Source organism: Coregonus lavaretus (assembly GCF_964263955.1).
Source record: "Coregonus lavaretus genome assembly, chromosome: 3".
Lineage (NCBI taxonomy): Eukaryota > Metazoa > Chordata > Actinopteri > Salmoniformes > Salmonidae > Coregonus > Coregonus lavaretus.
Genome location: NC_139990.1, coordinates 26,970,574 through 26,992,353, shown reverse-complemented (window position 1 = coordinate 26,992,353; position 21,780 = coordinate 26,970,574). Strand labels below are relative to the sequence as shown.

General features: G+C 43.4%; 1 protein-coding gene across 1 annotated transcript; it reads left to right on the top strand.

The window, feature by feature from the left end:
• The first annotated feature begins 4,472 nt into the window (after positions 1-4,472).
• On the top strand, positions 4,473-14,259 carry LOC311120017 (voltage-dependent calcium channel gamma-4 subunit-like). Its single transcript, XM_084157803.1, has 5 exons — positions 4,473-4,591; positions 5,070-5,297; positions 6,164-6,247; positions 7,775-7,915; positions 13,346-14,259. The coding sequence occupies exons 1-5, from the start codon at positions 4,561-4,563 to the stop codon at positions 14,161-14,163; spliced, it is 1,302 nt and encodes a 433-aa protein (XP_084013929.1). The 5' UTR covers positions 4,473-4,560; the 3' UTR covers positions 14,164-14,259.
• The last annotated feature ends 7,521 nt before the right edge of the window (positions 14,260-21,780 follow it).

The following is a 21,780-nucleotide window of genomic DNA, read 5'->3' as shown; positions in this document are numbered from 1 at the left end:
AGCCCGGTCCGGCCTGTTCCTGTCCCTCGCACCAAACCAGTGGTGCGCGTCGCCAGCCCGGTCCGGCCTGTTCCTGTCCCTCGCACCAAACCAGTGGTGAGCGTCGCCAGCCCGGTCCGGCCCGTTCCTGCTCCCCGCACCAAGCCAGTGGTGCGCGTCGCCAGCCCGGTCCGGCCTGTTCCTGTCCCTCGCACCAAGCCAGTGGTGCACGTCGCCAGCCCGGTCCGACCCGTTCCTGCTCCCCGCACCAAGCCAGTGGTGCGCGTCGTCAGCCCGGTCCGGCCCGTTCCTGCTCCCCGCACCAAGCCAGTGGTGCGCGTCGCCAGCCCGGTCCGGCCTGTTCCTGTCCCTCGCACCAAGCCTGTGGTGCGCGTCGCCAGCCCGGTCCGGACTGTTCCTGCTCCCCGCACCAAGCCAGTGGTGCGCGTCGTCAGTCCGGCACGGTCCGTGCCTGTTCCACCGGTGCCTGGTCCGGCACCGGTCAGCTGCTCCACTCCGGAGCCAGAGCAATCCGCTCCACCGGTGTTCAGTCCAGCTCCGGCCAGCGGGACCAGACCAGGGGCGCAACGGGGGGGTAGAGAGAGAGTGGTGGTCACGCCCGGAGCCGGATCCGCCTCCGAGGCGGAATGCCCACCCGGCCCCTACCCTGTTGTGTTGGTGTGGCGCGGTCACAGTCCGCGCCTTTGGGGGGGGGTACTGTCACGCCCTGGCTCTGGGGACTCTTAATATTTGAGCCAGGGTGTGGATGTTCTATGTTTAGTTTTCTATGTTTTGTTCTAGATCGTTTAGTTTCTATGTTGGCCAGGGTGGTTCCCAATCAGAGACAGCTGTAGCTCGTTGTCTCTGATTGGGGACAATACTTAGGCAGCCTTTTGGCATGTTAGGTTGTGGGATCTTGTTCCGTAAGGTTTTGTGTATAACCTAGGACTTCACGTATCGTTTGGTTTATTGTTTTGGTTTGTGTGTGTACACTAATAAAGAATGTACGCTTATCACGCTGCGCCTTGGTCCGCTTCATCTCATAACGATCGTGACACCACCCTTTGCCTTGATGACAGCTTTGCACACTCTTGGCATTCTCTTAATCAGCTTCATGAGTTAGTCACCTGGAATGCATTTCAATTAACAGGTGTGCCTTGTTAAAAGTTCATTTGTGGAATTTCTTTCCTTCTTCATGTTTTTGAGCCAATCAGTTGTGTTGTGACAAGGTAGGGGAGTATACAGAAGATAGCACTATTTGGTAAAAGACCAAGTCCATATTATGGCAAGAACAGCTCAAATAAGCAAAGAGAAACGACAGTCCATCATTACTTTAAGACATGAAGGTCAGTCAATACGGAACATTTCAATAACTTTTAAAGTTTCTTCAAGAGCAGTCACAAAAACCATCAAGCGCTATGATGAAACTGGCTCTCATGAGGACCGCCACAGGAAAGGAAGACCCAGAGTTACCTCTGCTAAAGAGGATAAGTTCATTAGAGTTAACTGCACATCAGATTGCAGTCCAAATATATGCTTGACAGAGTTCAAGTAACAGACACATCTCAACATCAACTGTTCACAGGGGACTGTGTGAATCAGGCCTTCATGATCGAATTGCTGCAAAGAAACCACTACTAAAGGACACCAATAAGAAGAAGAGACTTGCTTGGGCCAAGAAACACGAGCAATGGACATTAGACCAGTGGAAATGTATCCTTTGGTCTGTAGTCCAAATTTGAGATTTTTGGTTTCAACTGGTGTGTCTTTGTGAGACGCGGTGTGGTTGAACGGATGATCTCCGCATGTGTATTTCCCACCGTAAAGCATGGAGGAGGAGGTGTTATGGTGTGGGGGTGCTTTGCTGGTGACACTGTCTGTGATTATTTAGAATTCAAGGCACACTTAACCAGCATGGCTACCACAACATTCTGCAGCAATACGCCATCCCATCTGGGGGACTATCATTTGTTTTTCAACAGAACAATAACCCAACACACCTCCAGGCTGTGTAAGGTCTATTAGAACAAGAAGGAGAGTGATGGAGAGCTGCATCAGATGACCTGGCCTCCACAATCCCCGACCTCAAACAAATTGAGATGGTTTGGGATGAGTCGAACTGCAGAGTGAAGGAAAAGCAGCCAACAAGTACTCAGCATATGTGAGAACTCCTTCAAGACTGTTGGAAAAGCATTCCAGGTGAATCTGGTTGAGAGAATGCCAAGAGTGTGCAAAGCTGTCATCAAGGCAAAGGGTGGCTATTTGAAGAATCTCAAATCCCAAATATATTTTGACACTTTTTTGGTTACTACATGATTCCATATATGTTATTTCATAGTGTTGATGTCTTCACTATTAATCTACAATGTAGAAAATAGCAAAAATAAAGATAAACCCTTGAATGAGTAGGTGTTCTAAAAGTTTTGACCGGTAGTGTACACTAAATAATTTGATGCATGCTGCATCCATCACAGAATTGAATATAGAAGACATTTCATTATAGGTAATTACTGTAAACATAACTGTATTTGCTGCTCATGAATCATAATGTATATACATTTGCAGCTTATAATACAAAAGTATATGGACACCCCTTCAAATCAGTGGATTCGGCTATTTCAGCCACACCGTTGCTGACAGGTATATAAAATCGAGCACACAGCCATGCAATCTCCATAGACAAACACTGGCAGTAGAATGGCCCATACTGAAGAGCTCAGTGACTTTCAACATTGCACCGTCATAAGATAACACCTTTCCAACAAGTAAGTTTGTCAAATTTCTGCCATGCTAGAGCTGCCCCGGTCAATTGTAAGTGCTGTTATTGTGAAGTGGAAACGTCTAGGAGCAACAACAGCTCAGCCGCGAGGTGGTAGGCCACACAAGCAAAAAATCTTCTGTCCTCGGTTGCAACACTCACTACCGAGTTCAAAACTGCTTCTGGAAGCTACGTCAGCACAGTAACTGTTCACCGGGAGCTTCATTAAATACGTTTCCATGGCCGAACAGCCACACACAAGCCTAAGATTACCATGCGCAATGCCTCGGCTGAAGTGGTGTAAGCATCGGCTGGAGTGGTGTAAAGCTCGCCGCCATTGGACTCTGGAGCAGTGGAAAGGCGTTCTCTGGAGTAATGAATCACGCTTCACCATCTGGTAGTCCGACGGATAAATCTGGGTTTGGCGGATGCCAGGTGAATGTTATCTGCCCGAATGCATAGTGCCAACTGTAACGTTTGGTGGAGGAGGAATAATGGCCTGGTGCTGTTTTTCATGGTTCGGGCTAGGCCCCTTAGTTCCAGTGAAGGGAAATCTTAATGCTACAGCATATAATGACATTCTAGACGATTCTGCGCTTCCAACTTTGTGGCAACAGTTTGTGGAAGACCCCTTCCTGTTTCAGCATGAATATGCCCCCGTGCACAAAGCGAGGTCCATACAGAAATTGTTTTTCGAGATCGGTGTGGAAGAACTTGACTGGCCTGCACAGATCCCTGACCACAACCACATCGGACACCTTTGGGATGAATTGGAATGCCGACTGCGAGCCAGGCCTAATGCCCAACATCAGTGCCCGACCTCACTAATGCTCTTGTTGCTGAATGGAAGCAAGTCACCGAAGCAAAGTTCCAACATCTAGTGGAAACCCTTCCCAGAAGAGTGGAGGCTGTTATAGCAGCAAAGGGGGGAACACCTCCATATTAATGCCCATGATTTTGGAATGAAATGTTAGACGAGCAGGTGTCCATATACTTCTGGCTATGTAGTGTACCAAAGATGCTCACATACAACATAATTATACTGAAGTGCTTGTCATCATCTGAATGCTCTTGATTACTTCCTTAATTGAACAGTACACTATAAGGATTCTGCATATGTTAGCATGGCTTTGAAATGACTCACTCTATTAAAAATATATATTATATTGAGGTCTTCAGCATCAGTATTTATATTCGGTTTAATAGCAGCAAAATCCCCTCAGCTGTTTCAGCTGCCCCTCACCCCCCACTCGCTTCTCACTCGCCGTGTTCTGTTCAGTCCTAGTCTTTGGAATTTGCTGTTGCCATGGCAATGGAATAGAACACGCTCTCTCGCTTCTTTCCCGTTCCCTCTTGCTTTATATATCCCTCTATCTCTCTCTAGGTGAAATGTGGAAACGAATCAGTTTCTTTCCTTTCGGGTTGGTCATCGCAGAATGTACAAACCCAGTTGTATTAATGATTTATCTTTTTGTAAGGTTGAGAAATAACATTTTACTTGGCTTCCCTCTCATGTCACATTAATTTATTGAATCCTTTATTTTTCTTCTTATTCTTCACCCCACAGGAGCAACGCTGAGATGCCTGCCAGTGCCATGACCACTTACTGAGAAGAGGGAAGGAACCTTTAGTTGCGGATCCACGTTCACATAGAGACAGAGACAGTGAGACGGGAAGAACTAGGGAGCAGAGAAATAGAGAGAGACAGGGGAACGAGAGAGAAGAGAGGAAACGAGAGAGGAAGAGCGGTCGATGGATGCTGCTTGGACAGAGGGGACTCTGAATGCGCACTCTTCACTGACTAGGAACAGCAAGCTACAGACATGGAGGCAAAAGGCAAAGGCATGCCCCAAGGTAACACACATTTCACTAGAAACACACTTCACCAAACACACACACACAGTACACACACATTTAACAGATGCCTGGATTGAAAAGAAAACAAAATGATTTACCCAAGTAATTATTTTGTAACTAGACTAGACAATTATACAGAAGTTTTAGTTTTTTGCCTTTCTCAAAAAGGGCTTTTGTATGAAAACAATTACAAGTCATCAGAGAGACAAAGCACTGACAATGCCTTTCTAATTGGCCCTCTGGGATTAATAAAGTCTTATTAATTGAAATCGAGACACCAGGTTTTGAACATGCAGGTCAATAATGGGACAATTGTGGTATATCGGTTGTTTCCTTTGAAACACAGACAAACCCACACCATTCAAGAGGATACTCTTGATTTGTAGCTTTTCAGGCGTCTTTACCATTTCACCAGCTCTTCTCTTTCTCAATCCCTCTCTCTCATCCCTCTCTCTCCTCCCTCTCTCCGGCCCAGTCATGGTGTGGTGGGAGAAGGGGATCCAGGTTGTCCTCACCACTTTGGGGGCGTTTGCAGCCTTTTCCCTGATGGCGGTGGCCATTGGGACAGACTACTGGCTGTACGCACGGGCCTTCATCTGCAACAGCACGGCTAACTCCTCCCAGGACGACCCCAACAACAAGGACAAAAAAGACCCTGGAGCCCTCACCCACTCTGGCCTCTGGAGGATCTGCTGTCTAGAGGGTAAGGGGAGGACTAGATGTGTGTGTGTGTGTGTGTGTATGTGTGTGTGTGTGTGTGTGTGTGTGTGTGTGTGGAGGGGTGATGGGGGACCAGTGTATTTCCAGGGTTTTGGTGGGGTCAGATGAATGGCTCAGTGTGTGTGTGTGTGTGTGTGTGTGTGTGTGTGGGGGGGGGGGTGGATCACTGTGTTTGGCTCAGTGTGTTTACATATGTGCCCATGTGTGTGTGCATGCTCGTTTATGTGCACATACGTGCATGTGCAGGTGTGTGTACAAGAGTGTATGTGTTGAGCAGTTGATGAGCAGCTCAAACATGAAAGACACAGTTCGACACAATGCGACCTGGAGTGCATTTAGAGGACATCCAGTGGACAGTGGCAGACAGTCAGGAGAAGAAAAGGCGAATTTCAAGAGTCGCTTGTCTAACATGACCAAACATTAGCATTTTTACCCAATTGTCATCTGGCAGAAACTAGTCTCGTCGAGGAGCAGGCGTGATAATGACTTGATTTTGAAGGTATGGCAACGTGAGACTAGCGAATGTCAAAGAGGAGAATTTGTTACCTACAGTAAGTGATAGACAGCAGAAGAGGACAACAACACAGCCATTTGATATAATATTTGTGGCGGATACTCAACATGCTGATTACAGCTCCTTGATTATTGACGTAGTCTGTTGTTTTCCTCTGAGTACAAAGGGTTGTTTGTGGGTCATTTGACTGTAATGACCGACTTGTTTTAACCATCTTGAAAAGGTATTAAAATGAATACTTAATTCACCAAGCCCCAGATCTCTCTCTCTCTCTCTCTCTCTCTCTCTCTCTCTCTCTCTCTCTCTCTCTCTCTCTCTCTCTCTCTCTCTCTCAGGGCTGAAGAGAGGAGTGTGTTCTCAGATCAATCATTTCCCGGACGATGCAGACTATGATCAGGATGCAGCAGAGTATCTCCTGCGTAAGTGAGGGGACGTGGGCAGTGTGAGGATGTCACTAGAAAGATGTGATGTCGAACTGAAAAGAAAAGCTGGGAAACAGCAGCAGTGAATGCCGAGGTGCAAGGTTATGAATTAGCTAACTCAATGAGTATCTCTCATTTGCCAGAGGGAATTATGACAAAGCAATAGGATATTCCAATCAAACCAGAACATTGGTTGGAATTAGAATGTAGGATACATTTAGTCATTTATGAAAGGTGTTACAAAATAAATGCTTAGTGTGGCATATTACTTTACTCCAGATGGTGATAATGTCACATATGCAGCCTGAAAAGCAAGGGTTGGAACCAGTTCAGGGAACAGAATAGAACATTGGAAAATAACAACATTATTTGAGGATCAGAACCCAAACCGGAAACAAAAGTGATGTATGCCGTTCCAGAACGGAACCGTTATTTTAAAAGCACGGGAACTGGTTAATAACGCTCTTTTACATTCCGGACATTTCTTTCCAGTCCGCAACAAAGCCCCTATGCAAAGCCCTCTCTCTGTCACTCAGAAACTTATTCCAGCGTCTGCCTGTCAACTGGAAATCTTTGCCAGTGGGTGTGCGTGTGTGTAGGCTACCTGCATATGTTACTGTAGCCACCTGATGACATTACAAGCCTGATTCAGAAGTTAGGGAGAGATACGATAGTTATCACATTCGATTTATTAAGTACAAAAAGGTAAGATGTGTTTTTAATTATAGTGCTGCTCTGCACACACAAGCTTGTTAGCTAGCTACGTTTGTTCTGGTCCAACGTTAAATCAACTCAGAAGTTCAATGACATTCAAGTATAGGTATAATTCTGTGGGCGTAATTCAGATAATGCATCATAACAAGATGCCCAGCGCATCAAGGCAAGCTTCCTCCATCCTGTCTTGCGCTCTCCTCACCCGCAACATTTCAGTTGCATCACGCGCCTTACACTGTGACTGGCAGCACAGTGTGTGTGTTTGTATTTCATTAAGATTCAACCATGCTGTTACGGCAAAATATAATTAACTCTTAACGACTTTACAGACTAAATCACTTACCTGCTCGCTTAGCTACTCTATCTGATTGGTGAAGTAATTTAATATACAGCTAAATGTAAAGAAATGACAATTTTTGAGGTGTAAAAAGGAACAGAAAGGAATAATATAAACCGGTACTTTTTGGGGGGTTCAAACTGGTTCAGAACTTTATTTTGCTGGTCGGAACAGTGTCATTTCGGTTCCAACCCCTGCAAGTCACCTTCACAACATCATCTTTAATCATTCATCTTTAATATATATTTGCTACGCTCAGCAGGTTATGACAAAATAAGGTTGCAGACGCTTCCAATATTATCAGAGGATATGAAGTCCTATCTAAGCAGAGTTCCAGGTAGAAGATACCCATAGGCACAGATCTAGGATCAAATTACCCTCCCCAAATCATAACTATAACCATTAACCACTGTCAACAAGAAACTGACCTTAGATCAGCAACTAAGGAACATTTCACCCCCCTCTGTCTGCAGGTGTGGTCCGAGCCTCCAGTATCTTCCCCATCCTGAGTGCTATACTGCTCCTGATGGGAGCGATGTGTGTTGCATCCAGCAGCTTCTACAAGAGCAAGAGGAACATCATCCTAGGAGGAGGCATCCTGTTTGTGGCTGCTGGTAAGGTGCTGGCGTCTTGTTCTTGACTGTTTCTCTATTACTCAGGACACATGGGTCTGTTTTCCTGGACACAGATTAAGCCTAGTCCTGGAGTTAAAATCATGCTCAATGGTGTCCCATACTAATTTTCCTCTTGTTAAGATGGACTGCAATAGCCCTAGTCTGCCTTAAATGTTCTCAATGGTCTCTGAACTCAGAAAATAGTGTTATTATTAAGGATAATATAATTATCCCCATCCTTTCATCCATGCATGATATTCACTTTTGTGTTGTTTTTCCCTCCCCATAACTATTTTTATGTTAATGATGTTGGTTGCGGTTTAGATTTCCCACTTACAGTATATCATCCCTTGAGTGGAGACTCAGGTCAACGAGGCACGACACAACAGAAGTGATAAAGATTGTTTATTTAGTATTATGCCATTTACTACCTCCTAAGTGGCGATATGGGTCAATTAGACATAACACGAGAGAAGTAATCAAATGTAGATGGTTCGTTTAGAGCCATTCCCCCATCCCCTTATGGAAAAGCTCAGAGAAAATCAATGGCATATTATACTGAACAAAAATATAAACGGAACATGCAACAATTTAAAATATTTTACTGAGTTACAGTTCATATAACGAAATCAGTCAATTGAAATACATGTGTTAGGCCCTAATCTATGGATTTCACATGACTGGGCAGGGGCGCATGCATTGGGTGAATCTGGGAGGCCATAGGCCCACCCACTTGAGAGCCAGGCCAACCCAGCCAATCAGAATGAGTTTTTCCCCACAAAAGGGCTTTATTACAGACAGAAATACTCCTCAGTTTCATCAGCTGTCCGGGTGGCTGGTCTCAGACGATCCCACAGGTGAAGAAGCCGGATGTGGAGGTCCTGGGCTGGCATGGTTACACATGGTCTGCGGTTGTGAGGCCGGTTGGACGTACTGCCAAATTCTCTAAAACGACATTATGGTAGAGAATTTAACATTCAATTTTCTGGCAACAGCTGTGGTGGACATTCCTGCAGTCAGCATGCCAATTGCACGCTCCCTCAAAACTTGAGACATCTGTGGCATTGTGTTGTGTGACAAACCTGCACATTTTAGAGTGGTCTTTTATTGTCCCCAACACAAGGTGCACCTGTGTAATGATCATGCTGTTTAATCAGCTTCTTGATATTCCACACCTGTCAGGTGGATGTATTATCTTGGCAAAGGAGAAATGCTCACCAAAAGGGATGTAAACAAATTAGTGGACAAAATTTGCGAGAAATAAGCTTTTGTGTGTATGGAAAATTGCTGGGATCTTTTATTTCATCTCATGAAACATGGGACCAACACTTTACATGTTGCGTTTATATTTTTGTTCAGTATATACAGTGCATTCAGAAAGTATTCAGACCCCTTGACTTTTTCCACATTTTGTTATGTTACAGCCTTATTCTAAAATTGATTAAAAAATATATATAATCCTCATCAATCTATACACAACACCACAGAATGACGATGCAAAAACTGGTTTTTAGACATTTTTGAAAATGGTAACAAATATAAAACAGAAATACCTTATTTACATAAGTATTCAGGCCCTTTGCTATGAGACTCAGAATTGAGCTCAGGTGCATCCTGTTTCCATTGATCATCCTTGAGATGTTTCTACAACTTGATTGAATCCATCTGTGGTAAATTCAATTGATTGGGCATGATTTGGAAAGGCACATACAGTGGGGGAAAAAAGTATTTAGTCAGCCACCAATTGTGCAAGTTCTCCCACTTAAAAAGATGAGAGAGGCCTGTAATTTTCATCATAGGTACACGTCAACTATGACAGACAAAATGAGATTTTTTTTTCTCCAGAAAATCACATTGTAGGATTTTTTATGAATTTATTTGCAAATTATGGTGGAAAATAAGTATTTGGTCAATAACAAAAGTTTCTCAATACTTTGTTATATACCCTTTGTTGGCAATGACACAGGTCAAATGTTTTTTGTAAGTCTTCACAAGGTTTTCACACACTGTTGCTGGATTTTTGGCCCATTCCTCCATGCAGATCTCCTCTAGAGCAGTGATGTTTTGGGGCTGTCGCTGGGCAACACGGACTTTCAACTCCCTCCAAAGATTTTCTTTGGGGTTGAGATCTGGAGACTGGCTAGGCCACTCCAGGACCTTGAAATGCTTCTTACGAAGCCACTCCTTCGTTGCCCGGGCGGTGTGTTTGGGATCATTGTCATGCTGAAAGACCCAGCCACGTTTCATCTTCAATGCCATTGCTGATGGAAGGAGGTTTTCACTCAAAATCTCACGATACATGGCCCCATTCATTCTTTCCTTTACACGGATCAGTCGTCCTGGTCCCTTTGCAGAAAAACAGCCCCAAAGCATGATGTTTCCACCCCCATGCTTCACAGTAGGTATGGTGTTCTTTGGATGCAACTCAGCATTCTTTGTCCTCCAAACACGACGAGTTGAGTTTTTACCAAAAAGGTCTATTTTGGTTTCATCTGACCATATGACATTCTCCCAATCCTCTTCTGGATCATCCAAATGCACTCTAGCAAACTTCAGACGGGCCTGGACATGTACTGGCTTAAGCAGGGGGACACGTCTGGCACTGCAGGATTTGAGTCCCTGGCGGCGTAGTGTGTTACTGATGGTAGGCTTTGTTACTTTGGTCCCAGCTCTCTGCAGGTCATTCACTAGGTCCCCCCGTGTGGTTCTGGGATTTTTGCTCACCGTTCTTGTGATCATTTTGACCCCACGGGGTGAGATCTTGCGTGGAGCCCCAGATTGAGGGAGATTATCAGTGGTCTTGTATGTCTTCCATTTCCTAATAATTGCTCCCACAGTTGATTTCTTCAAACCAAGCTGCTTACCTATTGCAGATTCAGTCTTCCCAGCCTGGTGCAGGTCTACAATTTTGTTTCTGGTGTCCTTTGACAGCTCTTTGGTCTTGGCCATAGTGGAGTTTGGAGTGTGACTGTTTGAGGTTGTGGACAGGTGTCTTTTATACTGATAACAAGTTCAAACAGGTGCCATTAATACAGGTAACGAGTGGAGGACAGAGGAGCCTCTTAAAGAAGATGTTACAGGTCTGTGAGAGCCAGAAATCTTGCTTGTTTGTAGGTGACCAAATACTTATTTTCCACCATAATTTGCAAATAAATTCATTAAAAATCCTACAATATGATTTTCTGGAATTTTTTTCTCTCAATTTGTCTGTCATAGTTGACGTGTACCTATGATGAAAATTACAGGCCTCTCTCATCTTTTTAAGTGGGAGAACTTGCACAATTGGTGGCTGACTAAATACTTTTTTCCCCCACTGTATGTCTATATAAGGTCCAACAGTTGACAGTGCATGTCAGAGCAAAAACCAAGCCATGAGGTCGAAGGAATTGTCCGTAGAGCTCCGAGACAGGATTGTGTTGAGGCACAGATCTGGGGAAGCATTGAAGGTCCCCAAGAACACAGTGGCCTCCATCACTTTTAAATGGAAGAAGTTTGGAACCACCAAGACTCTTTCTAGATCTGGCCGCCCGGCCAAACGGAGCAATCAGGGGAGAAGGGCCTTGGTCAGGGAGGTGACCAAGAACAAGATGGTCACTTTGACAGAGCTCTAGAGTTCCTCTGTAGAGATGGGAGAACCTTCCAGAAGGACAACTATCTCCGCAGCACTCCACCAATCAGGCCTTTATGTTAGAGTGGCCAGACCGAAGCCACTCCACAGTTAAAGGCACCTAAAGACTCTCAGACCATGAGAAATAAGATTCTCTTGTCTTATGAAACCAAGATTGAACTCTTTGGCCTGAATGCCAAGCGTCACGTATGGAGGAAACCTGGCACCATCCCTACGGTGAAGCATTGTGTTGGCAGCATCATGCTGTGGGGATGTTTTTCAGTGGCAGGGACTGGGAGACTAGTCAGGATCGAGGGAGAGATGAACGGAGCAAAGTACAGAGAGATCCTTGATGAAAACTTGCTCCAGAGCGCTTAGGACCTCAGACTGGGGCGAAGGTTCACCTTCCAACAGGATAACGACCCTAAGCACACAGCCAAGACAATGCACGAGTGGCTTCGGGACAAATCTCTGAATGTCCTTGAGTGGCCCAGCCAGAGCCTGGACTTGAACCCGATCAAACATCTCTGGAGAGACCTGAAAATAGCTGTGCAGCAACGCTCCCCATCCAACCTAACAGATCTTGAGAAGATCTGCAGAGAAGAATGGGAGAAACTCCCCAAATACAGGTGTGCCAAGCTTGTAGCGTCATACCCAAGAAGACTCAATGCTGTTACCGCTGCCAAAGGTGCTTCAACAAAGTACTGAGTAAAGGGTCTGAATACTTATGTAAATGTGATATTTAAGTTTTTCATTATATGAAGTTACTTATATGAATACTTGTATTTTATTTTTTTAGAACATTTTTAAAAAACATCTAAAAACATATTTTTGCTTTGTCATTATGGGGTATTGTGTGTAGATTGATGTGTTCTTGGGACCTTCAATGCTGCAGAAATTTTTTGGTAACCTGCCTCGACACAATCCTGTCTCTGAGCTCTACTGACAATTCCTTCGACCTCATGGCTCATGACCTTATATAGACAAGTGTGTGCCTTTCCAAATCATGTCCAGTCAATTGAATTTACCACAGGTGGACTGTGATGAGGTGGTGATGAAGGAGTCAGGCGCAGGAGGGTAAATCACAGAATAACAGGCTTTAATCCGCAAAATACAGGTTTACGCGGAAATGCGTCAAACACACTCCAGGGCACAAAACAGGCGCACTGGAAATTACAAGGCATACGGGAAAAATACTCCTGTCAATACACAATACACGAGCTCCACCGAGCTTCACTAACCTCCACAAATAAACAATCACCCACAAGGACAAGGGGGCAGAGGGAACACTTATACACAGACTAATTAGGAGAATAGAACCAGGTGTGTGTGATTGACAAGACAATTGTGATGATGATTGGGGCGGCAGTGGTTAGTACTCCGGTGACGACGAACGCCGAAGCCTGCCCGAACAAGGAGGGGAGGCAGCCTCGGCGGAAGTCGTGACATGGACTCCAATCAAGTTGTAGAAACATCTCAAGGATGATCAATGGAAACAGGATGCACCTGAGCTCAACTCAAGGATGATCAATGGAAACAGGATGCACCTGAGCTCAATTTCGAGTCTCATAGCAAAGGGCCTGAATGCTTATGTAAAAAATTAAAAATAAATAAAAAATGTCTAAAAACCTGTTTTTGCTTTGTCATTATGGGGTGTTGTGTGTAGATTGATGAGGATTAGTAAAACATTTTTTAAAAGGCTGTAATGTAACAAAATGTGGAAAAAGTGAAGGGGTCTGAAAACTTTCCGAATGCACTGTATTCCAGTCCATATCTCACAGACCTTTTTTACAGGTCTCACACCTTCTTTCTCTGTCCTCCAGGCCTGAGCAACATCATCGGCGTGATCGTGTACATCTCTGCGGCGCTGAGCGACATCTCGCCCAAGAAGGACGAGGACAAGAAGTGGCATTACTCGTACGGCTGGTCCTTCTACTTTGGAGGCCTCTCCTTCATCCTGGCTGAGATGGTGGGCGTCCTGGCCGTCAACATTTACATCGAGAAGAACAAGGAGCTGCGCTGCCGCTCGCGTACCGAACTCTTCAAGAGCACCACGCACGCCATGCTCCGCCTGCCCAGCTACCGCTTCCGCCGGCACTCCCGCTCCAGCTCGCACTCTACCGACCCGCCACGCTCCCCCCGTGACACCTCACCCACAGGCGCCAAGAGTTTTGCATTACCACCGTCTGCCCCATCTTTCTCCGTGGCCACTCTGCCCAACCAACACCATGCTGGTGGAGGAGTAGGGGGCGATATCTCCATGTATACCCTGACCCGGGACTCCAAGATGGGTAGTCTTGGTGGTGGCGGGCCCCCCCTCTACGGCACGGTGGACCGGGCCTCCCTCTACCAGCTGCACAACTACTTCCCCAAAGAGGAAGTGGGGGTGATGATGAGCGGTACCCTGCCTTCTCTCTCCAAGTCCAACCTCTCTGCGGCGGGTCAGAATGCAGTGGCTGGCGCCACTGCCATTGCGCCGCTGAATACCTTGTCGTCCTCCGGTCCTACCCCCCAGCAGCCACCTCTGTCCACTGGCACCATGGAGAGAGAGAGGGGCATGGGCACCCTGGACCGCCTGGGGGGCAAACGGAACAGGGACACCGACTCCGACACACTGAACAGGAGAACCACGCCAGTGTGAGCCTCGGAGATAGGAGCAAGAGCCATGGAGGTGCAGGGCAAAATGGCGGGTAACACTTTACATAAACTCCCTGTCATACAACCTACTTTTCGCTGTCATAACAATGACTTAACAGGTAATGCTTTACAACATACTGTTCGCTGCCATACATAACAATGACATTAGGGATGTTATAAGCAGTCACTACTACTGTAAATTCATGACAACTGCCTTAACACGGTCATGACGGCTCATACAGTGGCCTCAGGCCATAGTTAGCTTGCACATACTTGCTGTATGCGACATACTAGTGTTTGATTACCTATTGTATTTGTGTTTATGACTGCTTATGACATTGATATTTTGAGGACTGTATGACAGGGCTTCTGTAAAGTGTTACCAAAAAGGGCTGTAGAAAAATTTAAGATAACTGAAAGACAATATTGGCCATTCCCTGCCCTATCACTCCATCTCAGTCTGTTTTTGACTACTATTAATATATCTATTCCACTGACTAGAATATAAAATGTATTATTAACAATATTATTGAATATATATTCATTTTGAAATGCACAATATGTCTATAGTTGTAAACTTTGGGTTATCTTATCATTCCGAGTGCTTGATTATCATAGCCAGGTTACACGACTGTAAAGATTGTAACTTCTTGAATAGTATCACATTGCTGTTGTTTTTATTCTCGTAATCGTAAATGAAGGGTACATTTGTACATTTTGAACTATGATTTTTCTATTTTTCTATTTCTTTAAAGTTTAGAATTTTCAGTCATTTCTAGCTGCATCACATTCAATCTGATGGCGTCATGCGGAAAGCACGTGCGCAAATTATGAGTGTAATTTTGTATTTGATATCAAATATATTTGATTTGACTATTATTATTACTGTCACTATTATTGTTATAATTATTGTTATCATCCCATTTTTAAGGCTATTGTTTTGTTAATACAGGTATAACCAACATAGCCTAATTTGTGTTTTTTATTCTTCCTGACAAGTGTAGTAGATTATAGACTTTATATGAATCTATTTATTTTAGTGATGGTATATATTCTTAATGTTATTCTTTAAAGAAGTGATTCTCAACTGGTGGGTTGCGACCCAAACCAGATAGAAAGTGATTTAATAATTTAATCTCTGAATAATTTTTCTTCAATCATAGTATTTTCAATATAGAGCAGCACTATTTAGCGGATTTGGTTGATTTTGTGGTCTTAAACCAGTGAGTTTATTAACATTCTTCGTCAAGAATATGGGCAAATTTGACTAATTTCCTTTACATTTACATTTACATTTTAGTCATTTAGCAGACGCTCTTATCCAGAGCGACTTACAGTTAGTGAATACATATTTTTTTATACTGGCCCCCCGTGGGAAACGAACCCACAACCCTGGCGTTGCAAACGCCATGCTCTATCAACTGAGCTACATCCCTGCCGGCCATTCCCTCCCCTACCCTGGACGACGCTGGGCCAATTGTGCGCCGCCCATGAGTCTCCTGGTCGCGGCCGGCTGCGACAGAGCCTTTGTCATATAATTTCTACAATTACTATGAATATGGACTTAAAAATACTTTTACAGTTTGCATTTTCACATATTTTATTTTGCAATGCAAATACTGGGTCGTGACTGAGACAACCTGGGTTAATTTGGGTCCCGAGAAAAAACCAGTTGAGATCCACTGCTTTAAAGATCCTACCTTGGGGTTAGGGGGCTGAGACCCTATGCTCTTGTGATTGAAGAAGACAACAATCTCTTCATAATACATGATATTTCTACTCTACTGCACATTAATCAAACTAAGGACATTTGTGATGGGTAAGCAATACAAAATTATGAGCCTAAAAATATATATATAATATATTCAATAAAGTTATATATGAAAATGTGTTGTGTGGAGTGTGTTATTAAACATCTTAACAAGATGGTAATACTACAAATGAATGTAAATATGTTTGGAAATTAAATGGTGCTCATCTTTTCCATTCATATATAGCATGGGACATGGACTCATCTCAACAGATGACCACTTTTGAGGTCACAGAAAACATCAGAAAAACTTGATTTTGGAGTGTAATGTTTCTTCAATACCTTAACAGGTGACCTTGATTGTCCAGTTGATATTGGGTCAGAGGTCACAGAGATGAATGCTGAGGCTAAGAGAGACACAGGCCCAGAAAAGCAGCAGAATTCCTTAACACGTGACTACAAATACATTTAATTAATATAATAATAATTGAATAACACTGAATCTCTTCACTCTTGGGGTGGACATGATGAAGACTATCTGCTCAGGGGGAAAGTGACTGTTTTAATCTCATTAAAGCAAAGAATTTGGAGGATGAAGGGAGCTAGGGAGGGGGATGCTCTATTTGTTCAACAGCATGGAGTGCACAGTTAATGTGTGATTTAGCTGGGGAGTTTAATTAGTATTTTCTCTCTGGGGAGCCCTGGGTTGTGTTCAGTAGGGCACACTGTAGCAAAATGTTTTAAAACGTTTGAGTGTTTCTTATTGGACAAAGTCAGGTAATATCTCCCTGTTTCATAACTTTTTCCGTACTGAACACAACCCTGGTGCTGCAGTCTCTGTGGGCCTTTTTCCCTCAGAAAGCCATGCTGTACTGTGCTGGTCTGGTTACGCATCAACCATAGTTCCTGGAACCGTGCTATAAAGGAACATGTGAAAGGAATATACCTTGGGTCGTGTTGGCACGATAGTGTGAACATTTGTAATGTGCCCCTCGTGCTAGAAATCACCCCAACAGGAATAGGGACCAGTGACAGGGACAGGAGACCTGTGATCCCTGCTGGCTCAGTGCGAAATTCATAACAAGGTAAGTTACGAGGTGGTGGAGCCTCCTAAATTTTGGTAATGTCAAGAGAGGCCAGTTCTTCTTATTACCTCTTCTTATTACCTCCTTGCTGACACACACACAAAAGGTCGTAAACACCCATGATCACCATCACACACACACACACACACACACACACACACACACACACACACACACACACACACACACACACACACACACACACACACACACACACACACACACACACACAGACAGACAGACTCATGCATATACAGGCTAAACACACTTGCAAGCAAATGCATTGTAAACGATTAGACACACTCACTTCACTTACCCACACCGACATGCACACACAGACACACACACACAGACACACAAACACACACACTTCAAAAACAGGATTTCAGAGAAACACTCCCACCACCGGACCCCCACACACACACTCTTTCAGAAGCGAGCAACGGCGCCGTTTGAAAATGATTAACATGTTATATATACAGCTTGGGCCGAGTGTCAGGTGTCTAGCGACGGTTGGTTCGTGTTTCGGGGCTGCATGAGAAGTGGGCCAGGACAGGAAGGGGGAGAACGGGGGTAGAGGTTAACACAGCATAGACCCCACCACCAATCGTCTGGAACCCGTACCACAGGAGCAGTCACCAGAGTCGGGGTGAGACATGAGTAACAGTGTGTGTGGCATTTATAGAGACACATGATAGGCCTACACGAGGACCAGACTGGAATTACTTTAGTATGCTAGATGGAATAAAAAACTTGTGGGAAGGGCGGGCTGAGGTGGTGGTGGGGAAGGTGGGGGGTTTGTTTAAATTGGACGATGTTAGAGATGGTGATCACAGTTTGAATCCAAGGCTTGTGTCAGTTTGAATCCAAGGTTTGTGTCAGTTTGAATCCAAGGTTTGTGTGTCTTATCAACTTCAGCAACATTCGCCAAGCTCTACATTTTGTAGTGGAAGGTGCTAACATGTGGGAGACAGTGGAGACAGAGCTGGAAAGAGGTCAAGATGGTGACTGAGATGTGTGTTTAAGATGATGGAGAGATGAACGATGGAGGAGGGAGGAGTGGAAGAAGACAGAAAAAAGGCACAAGAAAGGGATATGTTGTCTTCACATTTAATAGTTAAATCAAGTCTTACAAACGCAATTATTCTCATTAAAAACCACAGAAACAATTCACCTTCCAATACCCATTGAAATCTCACTATAAAAAGATAAAATAGATAAAAAATTGTACAGTATTTATAAACTTGTAACATTTGGGTTACACAGAACACATGAAATGTTCTTAGATTAATTATTTACAACACTGAAGGCTCATATGATTCTGAATAGTGTATTTACAATGCAACCTTAAATACTGTGACTTCAAAAAGTATTCATACCCCTTGACATATTCCACATTTAGTTGTTACAGCCTGAATTCAAAATTGATTAAATATATTTTTTTTCTCACTCATCTACACATAATACCCCATAATGACAAAGTGAAAACATGTTTTTAGAAACGTTTTCAAATTTATTGAAAATGAAAAACAGGAATATCTCATTTACATAAGTATTCACACACCTGAGTCAATACTTTGTAGAATCTTTGGCAGCGATTACAGCTGTGAGTCTTTCTGGGTAAGTCTCTAAGAGCTTTGCACACCTGGATTGTGCAACATTTGCCCATTATTATTTTCTAAATTCTTCAAGCTCTGTCAAATTGGTTGTTAATCATTGCTAAACACTATTTTCAGGTCTTGCCATAGATTTTAAAGTACTGTAGATTTAAGTCAAAACTGTAACTCAGCCACTCAGGAACATTTACTGTCTTCTTGGTAAGCAACTCCAGTGTAGATTTGGCCTTGTGTTTTAGGTTATTGTCCTGCTGAAAGGTGAATTCATATCCCAGTGTCTGGTGGAAAGCAGACTGAACCAGGTTTTCCTCTTGGATTTTGCCTGTGCTTAGCTCCATTCTGTTTGTTTTTTTATCCTGAAAGACCCCCCAGTCCTTGATGATTACAAGCATACCCATAACATGATGCAGCCACCACTATGCTTGAAAACATGGAGAGTGGTACTCAATAATGTTTTGTGTTTTTGTTTGTATATTTAATGTTTTTTGCCCCAAACATAACACTTGGTATTCAGGACAAAAAGTAATTTTTTGCCACATTTCTTGCAGTATTACTTTAGTGCCTTGTTGCAAACAGGATGCATGTTTTGGCATATTTTTATTCTTTACAGGCTTCCTTCTTTTCACTCTGTGAATTAGGTTAGTATTGTGGAGTAACTAAAATGTTGTTGATCCATACTCAGTATTCTCCTATCACAGCCATTAAACTCTGTAACTGTTTTTAGTCACCATTGGCTTCATGGTGAAATCCCTGAGCAGTTTCCTTCCTCTCCAGCAACTGAGTTAGGAAGGATGCCTGTATCGTTGTAGTGACTGGGTGTATTGATACACCACCCAAAGTGTAATTAATAACTTCACCATGCTCAAATGGATATTGAATGTCTGCTTTTTTATTTATCTATCTACCAATACTGTAGGTGGGATTATTTGCGAGGCATTGGAAGACATCCCTGGTCTTTGTGGTTGAATCTGTGTTTGAATTCACTGCTCAACTGAGGGACCTTACATATAATTGTATTTGTGGGGTACAGAAATGAGGTAGTCATTCAAAAATCATGTTAAACACTATTATTGCACACAGAGTGAATCCATGCAACTTATTATGTGACTTGTTAAGGACATTTTTACTCCTGAACTTATTTAGGCTTGCCATAACAAAGGGTTTATTGACTCAAGACATTTCAGCTTTTCATTTTTAATTAATCTGTAAACATTTCGAAAACCATCATTCCACTTTGACATTATGGGGTATTCTGTGCAGGCCAGTGACAAAAAAAAAAAATCGCAATCCAATTAATTTTAAACAAAATGTGGCAAAGGAAAAGGGGTGTGAATATTTTCTGAAGGCACTGTACCTGGTTAGTAGCGTAAATGCTGCAATAAATTGCAGCACTTTATCTCTTCAATAAGGTTTACGATGAAATTGACTGTCCTTTCAGGCAGAGATGTTTTAGACAGTGCCGCTTTAGTAATTTATGGCCATTTCTATAATATAGTCACCCACACACCAAGAGCAGATGGTGCATCTAACATTTAAAGGGACATTAGACTCCAAAAACAACATTTGTCAAATGTTTTTAAGACCTCAAAAGTAGTCTAATGTCAGTATGAGTCCACACATCCCACACCATTGGTTATGTAGATCAAGATCACAAATGAATGAAAAAGCACTGCAGTTCTGGAATTTACATGGTGCTTATCTTTTACATTACTTTTATATTGTGGCCTATAACTGAATCTACAAAACATGATGGCCTGGGTAATGTCTCTTTGATATATACAGTTGAAGTTGGAAGTTTACATACACCTTAGCCAAATACATTTAAACTCAGTTTTTCACAATTCCTGACATTTAATCCTAGTAAAACTTCCCTGTCTTAGGTCAGTTAGGAACACCACTTTATTTTAAGAATGTGAAATGTCAGAATAATAGTAGCAAGAACGATTTATTTCAGCTTTTATTTCTTTCATAACATTCCCAGTGGGTCAGAAGTTTACGTACACTCAATTAGTATTTGGTAGCATTGCCTTTAAATTGTTTAACTTGGGTCAAACGTTTCGGGTAGCCTTCCACAAGCTTCCCAAAATAAGTTGGGTGAATTTTGGCCCATTCCTCCTGACAGAGCTGGTGTAACTGAGTCCGGTTTGTAGGCCTCCTTGCTCGCACATGCTTTTTCAGTTCCGCCCACAAACTTTCTATAGGATTGAGGTCAGGGCTTTGTGATGGCCACTCCAATACCCTGACTTTTTTGTCCTTAAGCATTTTGCCACAACTTTGGAAGTATGCTTGGGGTCATTGTCCATTTGGAAGATCCATTTGTGACCAAGCTTTAACTTCCTGACTGATGTCTTGAGATGTTGCTTCAATATATCCACGTAATTTTCCTTCCTTATGATGCCATCTATTTTGTAAAGTGCACCAGTCCCTCCTGCAGCAAAGCACCCCCACAGCATGATGCTGCCACCCCCGTGCTTCACGGTTGGGATGGTGTTCTTCGGCTTGCAAGCATCCCCCTTTTTCCTCCAAACATAACGATGGTCATTATGGCCAAACAGTTCTATTTTTTTTCATAAAACCAGAGGACATTTCTCCAAAAAGTACAATCTTTGTCCCCATGTGCAGTTGCAAACCATAGTCTGGCTTTTTATGGGCAGTTTTGGAGCAGTGGCTTATTCCTTGCTGAGCGGCCTTTCAGGTTATGTCGATATAGGACTCGTTTTACTGTGGATATAGATACTTTTGTACCTGTTTCCTCCAGCATCCACACAAGGTCCTTTGCTGTTGTTCTGGGATTGATTTGCACTTTTCGCACCAAAGTACGTTAATCTCTAGGAGACAGAACGCGTCTCCTTCCTGAGCGGTATGACGGCTGCGTGGTCCCATGGTGTTTATACTTGTGTACTATTGTGTGTACAGATGAACGTGGTACCTTCAGGCATTTGGAAATTGCTCCCAAGGCTGATTTCTTTTGATTTTTCCATGATGTCAAGCAAAGAGGCAATGAGTTTGAAGGTAGGCCTTGAAATACATCCACAGGTACACCTCCAATTGATTAAAATGATGTCAATTAGCCTATCAGAAGCTTCTAAAGCCATGACATAATTTTCTGGAATTTTCCAAGCTGTTTAAAGGCACAGTCAACTTAGTGTATGTAAACTTCTGACCCACTG